This window comes from Elephantulus edwardii, unplaced genomic scaffold (assembly GCF_000299155.1).
Source record: "Elephantulus edwardii isolate Elephantulus edwardi_28Jun2011 unplaced genomic scaffold, EleEdw1.0 scaffold00037, whole genome shotgun sequence".
Classification (NCBI taxonomy): Eukaryota; Metazoa; Chordata; class Mammalia; order Macroscelidea; family Macroscelididae; genus Elephantulus; species Elephantulus edwardii.
This window is the reverse complement of record NW_006399787.1, coordinates 11,783,415-11,796,953: the sequence shown is the minus strand read 5'-3', so window position 1 is coordinate 11,796,953 and position 13,539 is coordinate 11,783,415. Positions and strand designations below refer to the sequence as shown.

Below are 13,539 nucleotides of genomic sequence, written 5' to 3'. Positions count from 1 at the left end.
TGAGCGCTCTGTGTACTTGGATTAGGTGGCAGGGGGAGGAATGATTGAGTGGAAGAAGGGTTGTTAAAAAGGATTGGTTAAATCCGAGGAGAGCTTGCCGCCGAGGCGCTTGGGAACAGCCGTTTATTTTCCCTTATAAGCGCTTTTGATTCCTCAAATAGGTTGGATCTCTTTTTATTCTAAATCTTAAAATATCAGCTCTTCTCTCATATGGAGAAAACAAAGCCAGTCAAGAACTGAGAAGTCTATGGGGCAGCAATAGAAATAAGTAATGAAGATCAAAACCAGAGATTTTTGGAGCAAGACTTTGTCCTGTCCAGTAGAGTGTTTGTGTTGTCCCAGGTCTGATCCAGAGATGCTAACCATGTTGCCAGATCACTTACTACTATATTTGAAAGTTCACAATACTTACTCAAGTAGGCAATAATACATCCAGAAGAAATAAATTATGAAATATGCTCTGCCTGAAGTACAAGTACATTCCAGTGGGATCAGGCTGAAAGAGTCCAAGGAATGTGATTTTTGAGATCACTAGCTTCCTTTAAGAGAGCTCTAGTGGCCTAGTGGCAAGAAGCTGCATTGCAATCCTGAAGACACACAGTTCAAAACCTACCAATTCCTCCACGGAATGGGCAGTCTCCTCTCGTGTGATACAGTGCATCTGAAAACCTGCTGAGGGGTCAGCTGTGGGTCTTTTCCGACTCTGCAGTACACAACAACAGCAAGCTCCCTTTAAGAATCACTGGTGGTCCAGTGGTAATAAGCTATGCTGCAATCTCAAAGGCATGTGGTTCGAATCCACCAAATGCTCCACAGGAAAAGGATGGACAGTCTCTTCCCATATAATTTACTGTCTGCAAACCCACTGGAGCATCAGCTGTGTGTCACTTCTGACTCACTAACACACAACACTTAAATAACAGCTTTCCTATGGCAGTTCATTCATTCATTCACTATAACAAGTGTCCAAAAAGAAGCAGCCTACTCAGCTGTCTACTTCTGAAATGTGTTGTGCTAGTGATAACCACTATACCACGCATGTTCCTTTATGTTATCCAGAGAGACACAGGACAGCTAGCACTAATAAGCTTCCCATTCTACAGATGAAGAAACTGAAGCTCACAGCTCTTAGCCAATCCAGAGTATCACGCAGCTGCTAAATACTAAAGCTAGAGCTTAACCTGAGTTGCGGTTCTGTGATGTCTAGAAGCAGCTCATGCTGCATCCTATAGGCAGGAAAGTAATTGCCTGTATTTCCTCTAAGGCAGTTTTTTACCTCCTGTTCTTTCCATTCATCTGACATTGTTTCCGTCCATGGGAAGAATTTTTCTTGACAGTTCAACAAGGTGCACTGAAAAAGAAATCTCATGATGCAGAGAATGGAGCACTGAGGACCACTAAATACTATTTGTAGTCAAGGAAAAAACTAACATTGGTTGCGTTCCCACTTGGTTCTCGTTCTTTTGTATATTATCATTCACCCAACAGCATTCATCCAGGAGATACTTGGCTTTGCATGATGCTGGGTGCTGGTGACATGAAGAATAACGGGATATAATCTCTACCTGCAGTTCTTAGAGTTTAGAGGAGAAAGGCAAGTATATAAACAAGTTGTTACATGCAGTTTTTATAGGGAGCAATGCTATAGGTCCACAAAGGAAGTGAATCACTCAGGAGTTGGTGGGGTTGTAGGCCAATGAGACGAGGTCTATCTCTTGAACTTCCTACCCCAGGTGATAGGATCTCTTTTCCTTTCTTGGAACCTAGGAACTTGTCAGTTACCAAAAGCCTCTCATGATTACAGCTTAATTGTTTTCTTAGTTGTACAAATAAACACGTAATTGCTAACCGTAATGTTGAGAGCTCGCTCATCTACCTCGATGTGCTCCGTACTTGGGAAAGGCAGGAAGGAGGCGAGGGCAAAGATACTCCTCTCTGAAGGTGCCTTCTTCTTTTTTTTTTTTAACAAAGATTCTTTTGGAGTTTTTTTTTTTCCATTTTTATTTTGTGTGTGTGTGTGTGTACCGCCAAATCGGATTTGACTGGTACAGGAGGAGATTGTCCCTCCTTCCCCGGCAGAGTATCTGGTGGATTCAAACCGTGCACCTCTGGGATTGCAGTGCAGCTTCTTGCCACTAGGCCACCAGAGCTCCCCTGAAGGTGCCTTCTTAACAGCCTTACTTGTTTAGCCAAGATGGAGACACGTTCGTGGAGGTTTGCTCACCTGCCATGTACCTGCTCTGCTGCATATTTCCAGAAGACTTCAACCTGCAGAGCCACGCTCGTACCTTTGACCAAGACAAAGACAAATTCTTGAGAGGCTGGAAAGTACAGGCTGCCGTGTTCTGCTGCATGACTCCAGAGTTCTGACGTTGAGGGCCAGCCATTGAGAAACTTAATGCTGTTAAACCCATGTAAGAGATTTGAAAAGATGAGCTAGGGGATGAAGATGAAAAGGTGTCATCAACCTTTTCTTTCTTTCTTCAGTTTCTTCCTTGTGTGGGTGAATGTTAACCAAGCAGGTTCTGTTTCCATGTTCAGCCGTGTTTTGTTTCATGGCATGGTAATGCTCATGACACAGCTACATGCTTCCTACTTCCTTCCTGTGTTTCCCATCTCTTCTGCCTTTGGACCTTTGTTCCTGGGCAGATACCCTTTTGGTCTCATATGGTTGATTGTTCTGAAGACCATGAACCTCCATGGGATTATTGTTCACCTTACAGGTGTCCCTGTTATTTCACTAAGGGCTGATCCACATGGGTGAGTTCAGTTCTAGACCTGCTTCAAATGCTGCTTTTTTTTTTTAAAGAATTTGCTTAACAGATCTAAAATGGGGCCTGCGGGAGGGGCCCTTGTAATTGAGAAGTGTTTTTCTTTCATTTTGGAGCCTCATATGTGGGGAAAGTAGCTGTATAAACTCTATGGTAACTACAGCATCCAAAGATTGATGGTGCTGAGACTGGAAGAAAGACACATAAACCCTTCCTGGCTATATTAAATATCTAAGGACTGACAATGCCAAGAGAGAGAAGACCAAAACTCTATAAACCCTACTTTATTACACCATCCACAGATGAACAGCACTGAGGGAATATAAACCCTGGTATATTACAGCATCCAGGGACTACCACTGCCGAGAGATGGAGTAAATGATCTCTAATTTTGATTTGAGATTATAAACGTCCAGGGATCAACAATTCAAGGAAGACTGTAATCTTGGTTGGACTGTAGCCTCTGAGAGCAAACTCCCTGTGAGAGTGAATGTGTGAGTGTTAAGTTATATTCAGAGAAAGTGATAGGTTTGGAAGAATCCCCTAGGGATTTTTTTTAAGAGTTGATGATAAAGTCTTCCCTAGTTACACAACATCTCATAGCAGGTGCTGACTTCAGAACAGCTTTATCAGATTTTAGTTGGAAATTGGGATTTCTTTTCCTTTGAAGAGATTAGTGGTAATTAAATATGTTGTGGCAACAATTTTATATACCATTTAAATCCATTTGCATTTCTTAATGAAATCTCTCCCTATGATCCCTTTTTCACATTTGAGATTTTCACTGCTCTGTCATTTTGCTTTGTAATTCCAGCCAGAGAGATGACCCGGGGGAAGTTCCTCAACATCCTAGAGAAGCCCAAGAAGTAGCAGCTGCCGGTGGCCATGGTGTCCTGGGAACTGTGGCCGCCATGCCAGCTTCCCGGTGCTGCTCTGATCATGCACACCTCACTGCTTCCTCGGAGGAGGCCGGAGCTGGCACCTCCAGGACTGACACTGACACCGCAGCTCCCGGCACTGTGCATCCCAGAGCTCTGGGCAGGAAGGGAAACATCTGCTGTTCTCAAGGATCACTGCAGGTCTTCTGTCAGCTTCCAAACTTGGATGTTCTTCACCTTGGCTGCGGCTGACGCCAGAGGGTGGATCAATCTTAAAGGTTAAGCTTCTGCTTCCTCATTTCCAGAAATGACTCTGGAGCCCTCGGACCTTATAGTTCAGACTGAATGATGACAATGTCGCTTGTGACATGTTGATTGGATAACTTCTTTTCAGTTGTGCTTGATCTGTTAGGAAGGGTTTGTGATGCAAGGGAACCAGACGTAGAAGGAGTTCGTGTAGCCTGACCTGCAAACCTCCGGTGTATACCAGGTTCCAAGAATTTCTGGTGAAGAAACAAGCCTTCTCAAGAGATGTAGCTGCTTTTTCAGTTCTCTACTTCAGTTGACAGCCCTCTCCCCCGATGGAGATGCACTCCTCACCCCTTGGCTCCTGCATCGGTTCTGGCTCTAGGGAAAGAAGTCCCTGGGCAGCTAGTCCCTCCTGGGCTAGCTTGTCAAGTGAGAGCCTCTTTGCAAGGTTAGGTTGGCTTCCAGACCTCAAGGCTCATGTGAAGGTGGTAGAAAGGGCTTGAACGCTTTAGATAATCTGTAACAGATTTTGAGCCCGAAATCTGACCTGAAAGATAGAAAAGGGAGCTAATTGGCAAAACAAAACAACAAACACCTCGTTTGATTAGAAACTAGGAAAGGCTCATGGACCTTAAAGAAATGTGCTGTGGGGTGCTGACAATGTTTGGTCCACCATGCCCCCTCAGTTGCACATGCCTGATACTCCACCTATCTGACAGAAATACACACTTACACGTCTGAGAGGGAGCACTTCCTGGCTTGAATACAGCTTTTAGAAAACTCTGCCAGCTATCTGCTCTTGTGTTAACTCCTGAAAATCTGGCCCATGAGCAAAATCAGATGTACATTTTCTCCCTGTTTTGTCTCATGAATCATCCTCTAGCCTCTGGTGCATGGGGTTTCCTAAACTTCATGAAAAGAACATCTATGTGGTTGTGGCCTGACTATTGGAAGTAAAGTTGTGGTCCAGTGTTGAACAGCCCGTCTGTCGATCTTGGGGCCTTGTTTCCCAGGCAAGAATCAGTGTTCTCTCATTTTCACTATTTGAGTATCTCCACAGTTTTACTGACAGAAAAGGGAGGGAGGAAGTTGGCAATGAGACAAAACAGAGGAGGAATACATTCTGCACAGATGTGTTCATTGGAGAGGCTTTAAGTTTATATAACATTCCTTTATCTCATTCAGTGTGATTGAAATGTGTGCGGGTGTGGGTGCGTGTCTGGCCCAAAATAGTGTCATAATGTCAAACTCTTCCTTTGTTCTGTTTCTGAGAGTGGATAATATCAAGCACTTTGTAAGTGTTTGGGGAAAGATGAGGTACCTTGGAATACCTCCCACAGCCAGCTTAAATCTACAGCCTGAAGCCCCGAGATTGGTGTTCAGGTCTGCATTGGCTTCTTTCTTTTACTATCATCTTACTCACCAGCACTTAATGTAAGTAGATGTTTTAGAATTGCGATATTTATTGGTTTTATATATGTCGTCCTTAGAAATGTTAATGATGTATTTTTATATTGATAATATAAATTTATGTGTGCATGAATGTATTTCAGGATGTTAGAAGACTGTACTTTGTGTATGATGATTTCTGTGTCCTCAAAATAAATATTGTCCCTTTTGTAGGAGAGTGAGTTAAAATCTACAGACTTGCAGTTAAACATGACAGACTGAGGGGTGAGGGTAGGAACAGTGGGATGAGGATGGGCAGGGGTGGGAAATCATAGGGTTGTATAATTTGATGGGTAGACCGAAAGGAAAAGGAAATGGGAAAGATCCTGTGTGGGAAAACTATACGAACTTTGTAAGCAAACCAGTATAAAATAAACATTTTAGTTGTTGTTGTTGTTGTTATGTGCTGTCAAGTCTTATGCAACCCCTAGCATAACCCCTATGTAAAGCAGCTCTGAACCCTGCCCTGTTCTGAGCCATTCTCACTGATTCTGACACACCAACAACCCCCATTGCCCCAGGTACTATATCAATCCATCTCATTCGGGATCTCCCTTTCCTGAACTATCCCTCCACCCTTCCAAGCATGATATCCTTCTCCAGGACCAGTCTCTCCTGGCCATGTGCCCAAAATATGTGAGATAGAGGTTAACCTCCAAGGAGAGACTTGGTTTCACCCTCTCCAAGACACACCTATTTGTTTTCTTGGCAGTCCATTTTTTCCAAGACTCTTCTCCAGCACCACAATTTGAAGGCATCAATTCTTCTATTATCCTTAGTCATTGTCCAGGTCTCTGATGCATAGCAAGTAATTGCAAAGACTGTGACCTGGATTAGGCGCACGTTAGTCTCTGAACACAGGTATTTCCCTCCCACCTACCAAAATCTATAACATGTGGATTCCTTTTCAACACTGTCCAGGAACTGAAGAAGAGGATGTGCTAATCAGTGCGACACTTTGAAATGTTCCCTGTTCAGAAAGAGAATCTGCTGCTAGATCCAGATTGTCCAGAGGTGGCATTGGCTGACTTGCTGCCTGACCTGATGCAGACAGGAGAACTGCCTTGAGAGGACGTCCTTCCTGGCACCTTCTAGGGAAAGAAAAGAAAAAATGTAATAGTATTGTCACAAAATAGAAACTGTCGCACACTGGCCATTTACCTGCTCTCGAGCAGAGCGTGCCCTTTCAGGGAAAGTGTTCCGTTTTCAGGACAGCATGTTGCTGATCGTTTATTTCCAGGAGAACATCTAGGTGGAGACTAGATTTCTGTAACTGAATGAGTAACTAAACAGAATATCATGAATGTCCTGCTTAGGTCTTTAAAGATGCTTTTCTAGCTTTCATGGAGATTTCCCCCCACCCCCATCATCTTGCCAGTCTGAATACCACCCTTGCAATGCATCTCTTGGCTGTGGACAACAGTGTCCTGAGGAAGCATCAAAGCATTGGTGCTTAGAGACACATTTTCAAATTCTCATTAAAATCTTTTCTTACCAATGGTCTCACCAGTCCTTTTTTTTATGGTCGTTACATATGTGACAAAACATTTACCATTTCAACATTCTTCACATATATCATTCAGTAACAACCTACTATGTTCATTATATTATTCAACTGTCACCCTTATCTCTACCCAGATTTTTCCATCCCCTTAACAAAAACTCAGTGTTTCATAGTATTGAGCCCTCCTTCCCCCACACCTCCCCACCCGGTAGTCACTGATAAGCTTCAATCTCTGTTTGCTTGCTCGTGTAGCTGTCTCGTAATGTGGTCTCACTGCTACTTGTTCCCATTGATCTCATAGACTTTCAGCCTCTTTACTGGCTTTCCTGGCTTTTCTCCCGGAGTTAGAGAACTAACATTCACAGAATGTGGATTTGGTTGTACTGAAATGCCAACATTAATTTTATCTCTGTACCCATTTTTCAAATGGATGCTTACTCAGTGCCCTTTGTTTTTGTTTTGCTTACTGTAGCTCTTCTGTCTTCTGGACTCGGCCAGATCAGGCCATGAGCATGGAACTGGCCATGAACATGGAACTGGGGCAGGTCTTTCCAATCATTTTTGAAGGCTAGTGGGACTTCATTAGGAGCTTCATCTCCAAAGAGATGAAATCTGATCGCTGCTGCTTCTCCAGGAATCCGAGATCCACAGGCTGGTGAACAAGAGGTGCAGGAAATGAGGGAAAGGACCCGTGGGCACTGCCTCGGGCATCAGATAATACCATTTCGTAACTGGCTTTCAATTTGGCACAGCAAACCCTTTAGCTGCTTTTTTTCTTCATCGTTTGAGAACTACAAGGCTCTCTCAACAGGGTACTTTCCAAACCTTCTACCTCCCAGAAAATGGGCCAACAGTCCTCTCCAAGCTCAGATCTGCCTGACCTGAAACTGGAGCATCTGCCTTCTTAAGCTTTGTGGCATTTGAGGGATGTATCCCTGACTCTGCCTCAAGAGGCCGCTGGTCTCCCCGTCCTCTGCAGGACATTTTCTCGAGTAGGGAGCATTTGGGGCTTAAGTGGCCCCAGATGCGGCCAGGAGGCTCCTGGTTGGCGAGGGTACCAGTGGAGCCTCTTAATTAGCACAGGAACACTCCAGCGCTCCATTAGCCAGGCCAGGCATTCGGAACCTCCCCTCCTGTGGGCCCTTCCTCCTAATGAGAGCTGGAAGAGGGGCCCTCACAAAACACTGCTTCCGAATAATATTCGGCTTTGTCCCCACCAGTAACCAGGCCTGACAGGATCGCTCTGTCCATTTCTCTTCTAATTAGCACAATTCCAGCATGGCCTGAGCCTGCAAATGGAGAAAGGCGATCAAAAGCGATCGGACAAGCGTAGCGAATCACAAACACAAAGAGGGCCATTCGCTGTAATTAGGTGAGACAATCCCTCAGTCTTTTCTCGGCTGGAGTTTGCCGCTAAGACTCTTGCTGTTTGGGTCCCAGCAACACAAGTTACATGTCTCCCTGGGACACTAATAAGCCCCAAATTGCCTTCCGCTTCACACAACCCTAACCAGAGGACAGATGAGGGGGGTAGCGCAATGAGGGGCCAGGTTCTCCAAACAAGCAGCTGCTTCAGTGTTTGCCCAACTCTGAGAAGCAGGCACAGGCCCAGGCTGGGAGGGGTAGGGTGGTAGCTTGACCTGAGACCTCGCATCCTGTTCCTGTCACCTGAAGCACTTAGAATTCATGACCGCAGAAACACCCATTCTCCACTGTTGCTTCACCTTGTTCTCTGTCTACCTCCTGCCTTACCTTGACTGCTGTTGATATTCCTAGAACTGCATGGAATTCTGCCTTTTGCAAACACAGCCTGCAGGTGAATTCTGCCCTGGACAAGCTCATGACCTCTTGCTGCCTTGGGTCACCCTTGCCCCCATTCACCCTGGACCTCCCCTCCTGCTCTCATAACTTTCCTATCCTGGCTCTCCCCCAGGCCCTGCCAGCTCTCTCATTCGCTCACTTAGGAGATTCTTGGTTTTGTTCTTTTAAAAAAAACTGTAAAGTGGTCTGTCAGCTGCCAGGGCAAGAAGCCATATCTAGCCACACTCCATGTGGTTTAGAGATTGGCCCTTTAATAAACAGAAACAGCTCCCCCAGGATTGTGGCCCATTATAGGGATTACATGGGGTGATAGAGCCATGAACTTGGTCATGGCCGGGGACAAAGGAATGCAGGGAGAGTGGCAGTTGGAATTGCAATTAAAATCAAGCGCTCAGCTGAGTTGGACTTGCTTGTTTTCATTTTCATCCTGCCTTCTGTTTCCAGTCTTGCTCTCTCCCCAATGCTTGTGATGATGGGCCTCCAAGACCGGAAAGCCCCCAAGTGTCTAAGACACAAAGAGCAAAAACCTCAAGGAACCAGGCTCGCTTGGTTGTTTTTTTTCTTCCATCTTCCCTGAGACTCCAGTGACTATCAGACTTGACTTCCTAAATAACTTCTGGGATGTGTCAAACAAGTCAGTCAGATTTTCCCAGTGTCCTGTGGTTTCTTTGATTATACACAGAGCTTTGGGCCATGCTTCACACAAAGCAAGTACTTACTAAGAATTTGTTGGAAGAATGAACTGTGGCATGGTATTCCATGTTCATCGCCTGTTGGGTTTTGACAGAGGGGAATGAACTTGTACTAAATCAACTCTTTCTAAACCTCAGTGTCCTGAGGACCTTGCTCACTTTCCGCTGCCTGGCATTGTGGATAAAGGCCTGTACCCTGGAGTCAGGCTGCCTGGGTTCAAATCCCATCTGTCACTTCCTAGCTTTGGGCATATTACTTCTCCTTTCTGTGCGGATCCCTGAAGCAGTTCAGTCATGACCTCTGACTCCTAGGATGGTGGTGGTATTGTTATATTCTGTCGAGTTGGAACCAGTTTATAGCTGACCCTCCAATGAGTCCCATGAGAGAATACTGTCCATCTCTCTCCAATGCAGCTGCTGATGGATTTGAACTGCATACATTTGTGTTGGCAGCACAACTCCTTACCACTAAGCCACCAACCTCCCTAACTCCTAGAGTAGGTATAGTGACTAAATTAGCACTTGTGTTTAGAATAGTATATGGCCCATATTACCCATTAACTGATTGATCGGTGTAGCTATAAATTAGATTTAACATAGTACTTTGCAGTTTGTTACACTCACCTTTTATGAAAATCCCTACAGGGAAAATATGGTAACTCTTCATTACCTTGGAGTTCTTTGGGTGTGGCAAACAGTAAATGTGCTGGGTCACTGATCCAAGGTTGGAAGTTCAGGTCCACACAGAGAAGTGCCTCGGGAGAAAAGTCTACTTTTGAAAAATCAGCAGTTGAAACCCTATGGAGCACACTTGTGCTCTGACACTCATGGGGCTACCACACGTCAAAAGGAACTCCATGGTACTTGGTTAGTTACATTGAATAGCCAGTTAAGCAAAGGACCCAATTCTCTAATCTTCAGGAGAGCTCTGGTCGCCTCAAGGTGAGGAGCTATGCTGCCAACCCACAGGCACACAGTTCAAATCCACTAACTGCCTCATGGGAAAAAGATGGGCAATTTCCTTCGTGCAGTTTACTACCTCTGAACACCCGCTAGAGAGTCAGTTATGCATAGGGTCTGACTCAACAACAAAAACCTCATCTGACTCGACCTTGTTGATTCACAAGAGAGCTGATGTTTTATTGTCAGTGTCTATAGGGTGCCACATTGCCCAGTCCTTTGAGGTAATGTTTGCTGCATGCATGGATGCCCAGTAAATACCATTTACTGTTGGTAAATACTCTGCAGTCAGTGGCCTTGAAGACTATTGCTGACAAGCAGGAAAGGGAAAGGACTCTTTGTGGCACTGGTAGGTTTTCTGAGAGCTGATGCTGAGTTTGGCCTAAGCCTGAAATAATTTTTCATATTCACTAATGTTTCCAATCTTAATGTTTTCTGAGCATCCATGTTCCTGTCATTGCACAGGAATGCACTTCCCAGTCTGCCTGCCACCACACTTCCCCACTCCTCTGTTCTTCCTCCAGACGCTTTTCTGTGGTGGGCAGTTTATCGGCTTCTCACTCCCTTTCCAGGGCTAAGCAGAGTCCACTAAGGCTTGGATTCCCTGCAGCCGCCTCTCGGTTTTGCCCTTTCTGGGGGCCCATGGGGAGCAGCCTGACCTGACTCTGCAGCCCAAGCCCTCAGGGTCAAGTGGGGCTGAAGGTCACATCCTAGGGCCAGCCTGGTCACAGCCAAACCCCAGGAGTCAAGCTGGCCAGAGTCAGTGGCTCCACACAAAGGAGCAGCTGAGAAGAGTCAAGTTGAAAAATCAGTGACTTGAAGCTGAGGAAATTAGATGTAGTGACTACATCCGACAGCAGAGACCCAGGCAGGGCTGCAGGAATGTGCAGTCAGAGCCGTAAGTGGGCTCTAGGAAGGGAGTGCCTTATGGAAAAAACTCCTGAAAGCCTCTTGGGCTTTGGAGCCCCCACATCCGACTCTTCCACACCTGCTTCCTTCCCTCTCAGACCTGTTGACCCCAAACCAACTTCCCAAGAGTCTTTCAGTGAGTGTGGCATTTCTACAGAGTGGACTGTAACACAGCCATCTGATATGTTTACGAAACAGATTAGCATGGAAGAGACAATTTTTGTCTTAAGAGTAGTGGAAACTCAAACTCCCTGCCATGGAGTTACTTGCAGATGTGAATGTGTAACTACGAGGTTTCCAATGTATGGGGGGAATTGGAAGGACATAGACCAAGGTGTTAACAGTGTTTGCTTCCTGGTTGGAAAATTATGGGTAATTTTCAGTTTACCCTCTATTGCCTGTTTCTGTAGAAATTTGTGGCACTTTTATAAACTTGTGTATCAAACTGAAACTCAGTTGCCACTCCAGCAGGTTTTCTGGGTCTGTAAATTACACGGGAGATTATCTTTCTCCCTCCTCAGAGCAGCTGGTGGTTTTGAACTGCATGCCTTTAGGTGTTGGCAATTCAACTCATTGCACACTAGGCTACCTGAGTTCCCTTAATTTTTAGTTGTTGTTGTTGTTGTTGTTATTATGTGCCATCGATTTGCTTGCAATTCATAGTGACCCTATGTACAACCTGCCCTATCCTGTTCCAATCTTACTGTCTCTGACACACCTGCCCTCATTACCCCAGTCACTGAATCAATCCATCTCACAAAGGTCTTCTCTTGCACTATCCCTCCACCCTTCCAAGCATGACGTCCCTCTCTGAGGACTGTTCTCGCCTTGAAACATACCCAAAGTATGTCAGACAAAGCCTCAGAATCCTTGCCTCCAAGGAACAGCCTGATTTCACCCTCTCCAGGACAAATTTGTTTGTTCTCCTGACAGTACATAGTATATTCAATAATCTTCTCTAGCACCACAGCTCAAAGGTATCAATTCTCTTTCTATCATCCCTAGTCATTGTCCAGCTTTCTAATGCATAGCAAGTAATTGCTAAAATTATGGACTGAATCAAGTGTGCCTTAGTCTCTAGACGGATGTTGCTCTGGAGAGGTCCCTGACAGCAGACTTTCCCAATGCAATTTGTCTCTTGATTTCCTGGCTGCTCGTACAAAGACTTGATTGTAGAGCCAAGCAAACTGAAGCTGTTAACAGTGTCAACTTCCTCACCATCTATCATGATGATGCCAATTGGCCCAGTGGTGAGGATCTTTGTTTTCTTGATGTTGACCTTCAACCCATATTGAAGGTTACAGTCCTTAACCTTCTGCCACAAATGCTGCAGGTCCTCCTTAGTTTCAGCAGAGTTGTGTCATCTGCATAATTCAGATTATTGATAAGTCTACCTCTAATCCTGATGCCACACTGTTCCTCTTAGAGGTAGTTTTATAGTAGATGTAGTAAAAGCCATTTTGAATTGAGTGTATATGGCTTAAGGTGCCCTGCCAGGGTCACAGTAAAGGAGGAGGAAAGTATGAAACCTATGCAAATCATCAAAGTGGCTGGGCTTCCTGGTTTAACCAAGACTGGTGGAGCCTATGCATGACTATGGTTCTTAGTAACCCTTTGAGCCTAGAACTACCCTTAAACCTGTGATTCAACTTTCAGTCAAAAGAAATAAGGTAACAGTAACACCAGCAAGATACTCCTTAGAATAATCAATCATACAAGATTAAAAGGGCAATCTGTGCCAAGGGAGAACTCTTAGAAGGTAGGAAAGGATAAGACAGTGTGAATGAAAATAAGAATCACAGGAACGAAGTGAGACGAGTACTGTTAGAGTGTGGGGACTATTATAAAATTGGTATAAATATTTACTGAAAGTCAATTTTCTCTAAATTTGCAAAGCACACTAAAAAGTGAAAAAAAATAATAAAGGCTTGAAACAACAGACCATCTTTCCCTAAAACGTTGATATTTTGTTCATTGTGTGTTTATCTTGCATCAAAACATCATTTTGATTACCGGGGGCCAGTGTGTGTGTGTGGGAGATCTATCAGCCCACCCTGTTGAAATGCACACATGTGTATACCCACATAGAATTCATTGATGGTGTTTATTGCACTGAAACTGTTTCTTGTGGATACAAATGTCTGTCCCTTGGTAAACCAGTAAGTATTTAATGGTTGCCTGCTAAGTGCCCAGCCTGCCCTAGATTGTCCACTCTATCACGTTTAAAAAGAACAAAGGCAGTGTGGGGATGGTCATATCTGACCTCTAACTCCACAAAGGGAAACTGCCCCCATCAATAACATCCA

The 13,539-nt window shown here is 44.7% G+C and overlaps 1 protein-coding gene across 1 annotated transcript in view; it reads left to right on the top strand.

The window, feature by feature from the left end:
- LIN52 (lin-52 homolog (C. elegans)) overlaps window positions 1–3,700 on the top strand; it is a 135,164-nt gene extending 131,464 nt beyond the window's left edge. Inside the window, exon 6 of the mRNA XM_006884686.1 lies at window positions 3,586–3,700. Coding sequence (XP_006884748.1) covers window positions 3,586–3,641 — 56 coding nt within the window. The 3' untranslated portion in view covers window positions 3,642–3,700. The remainder of the gene's footprint in view (window positions 1–3,585) is intronic.
- The last annotated feature ends 9,839 nt before the right edge of the window (window positions 3,701–13,539 follow it).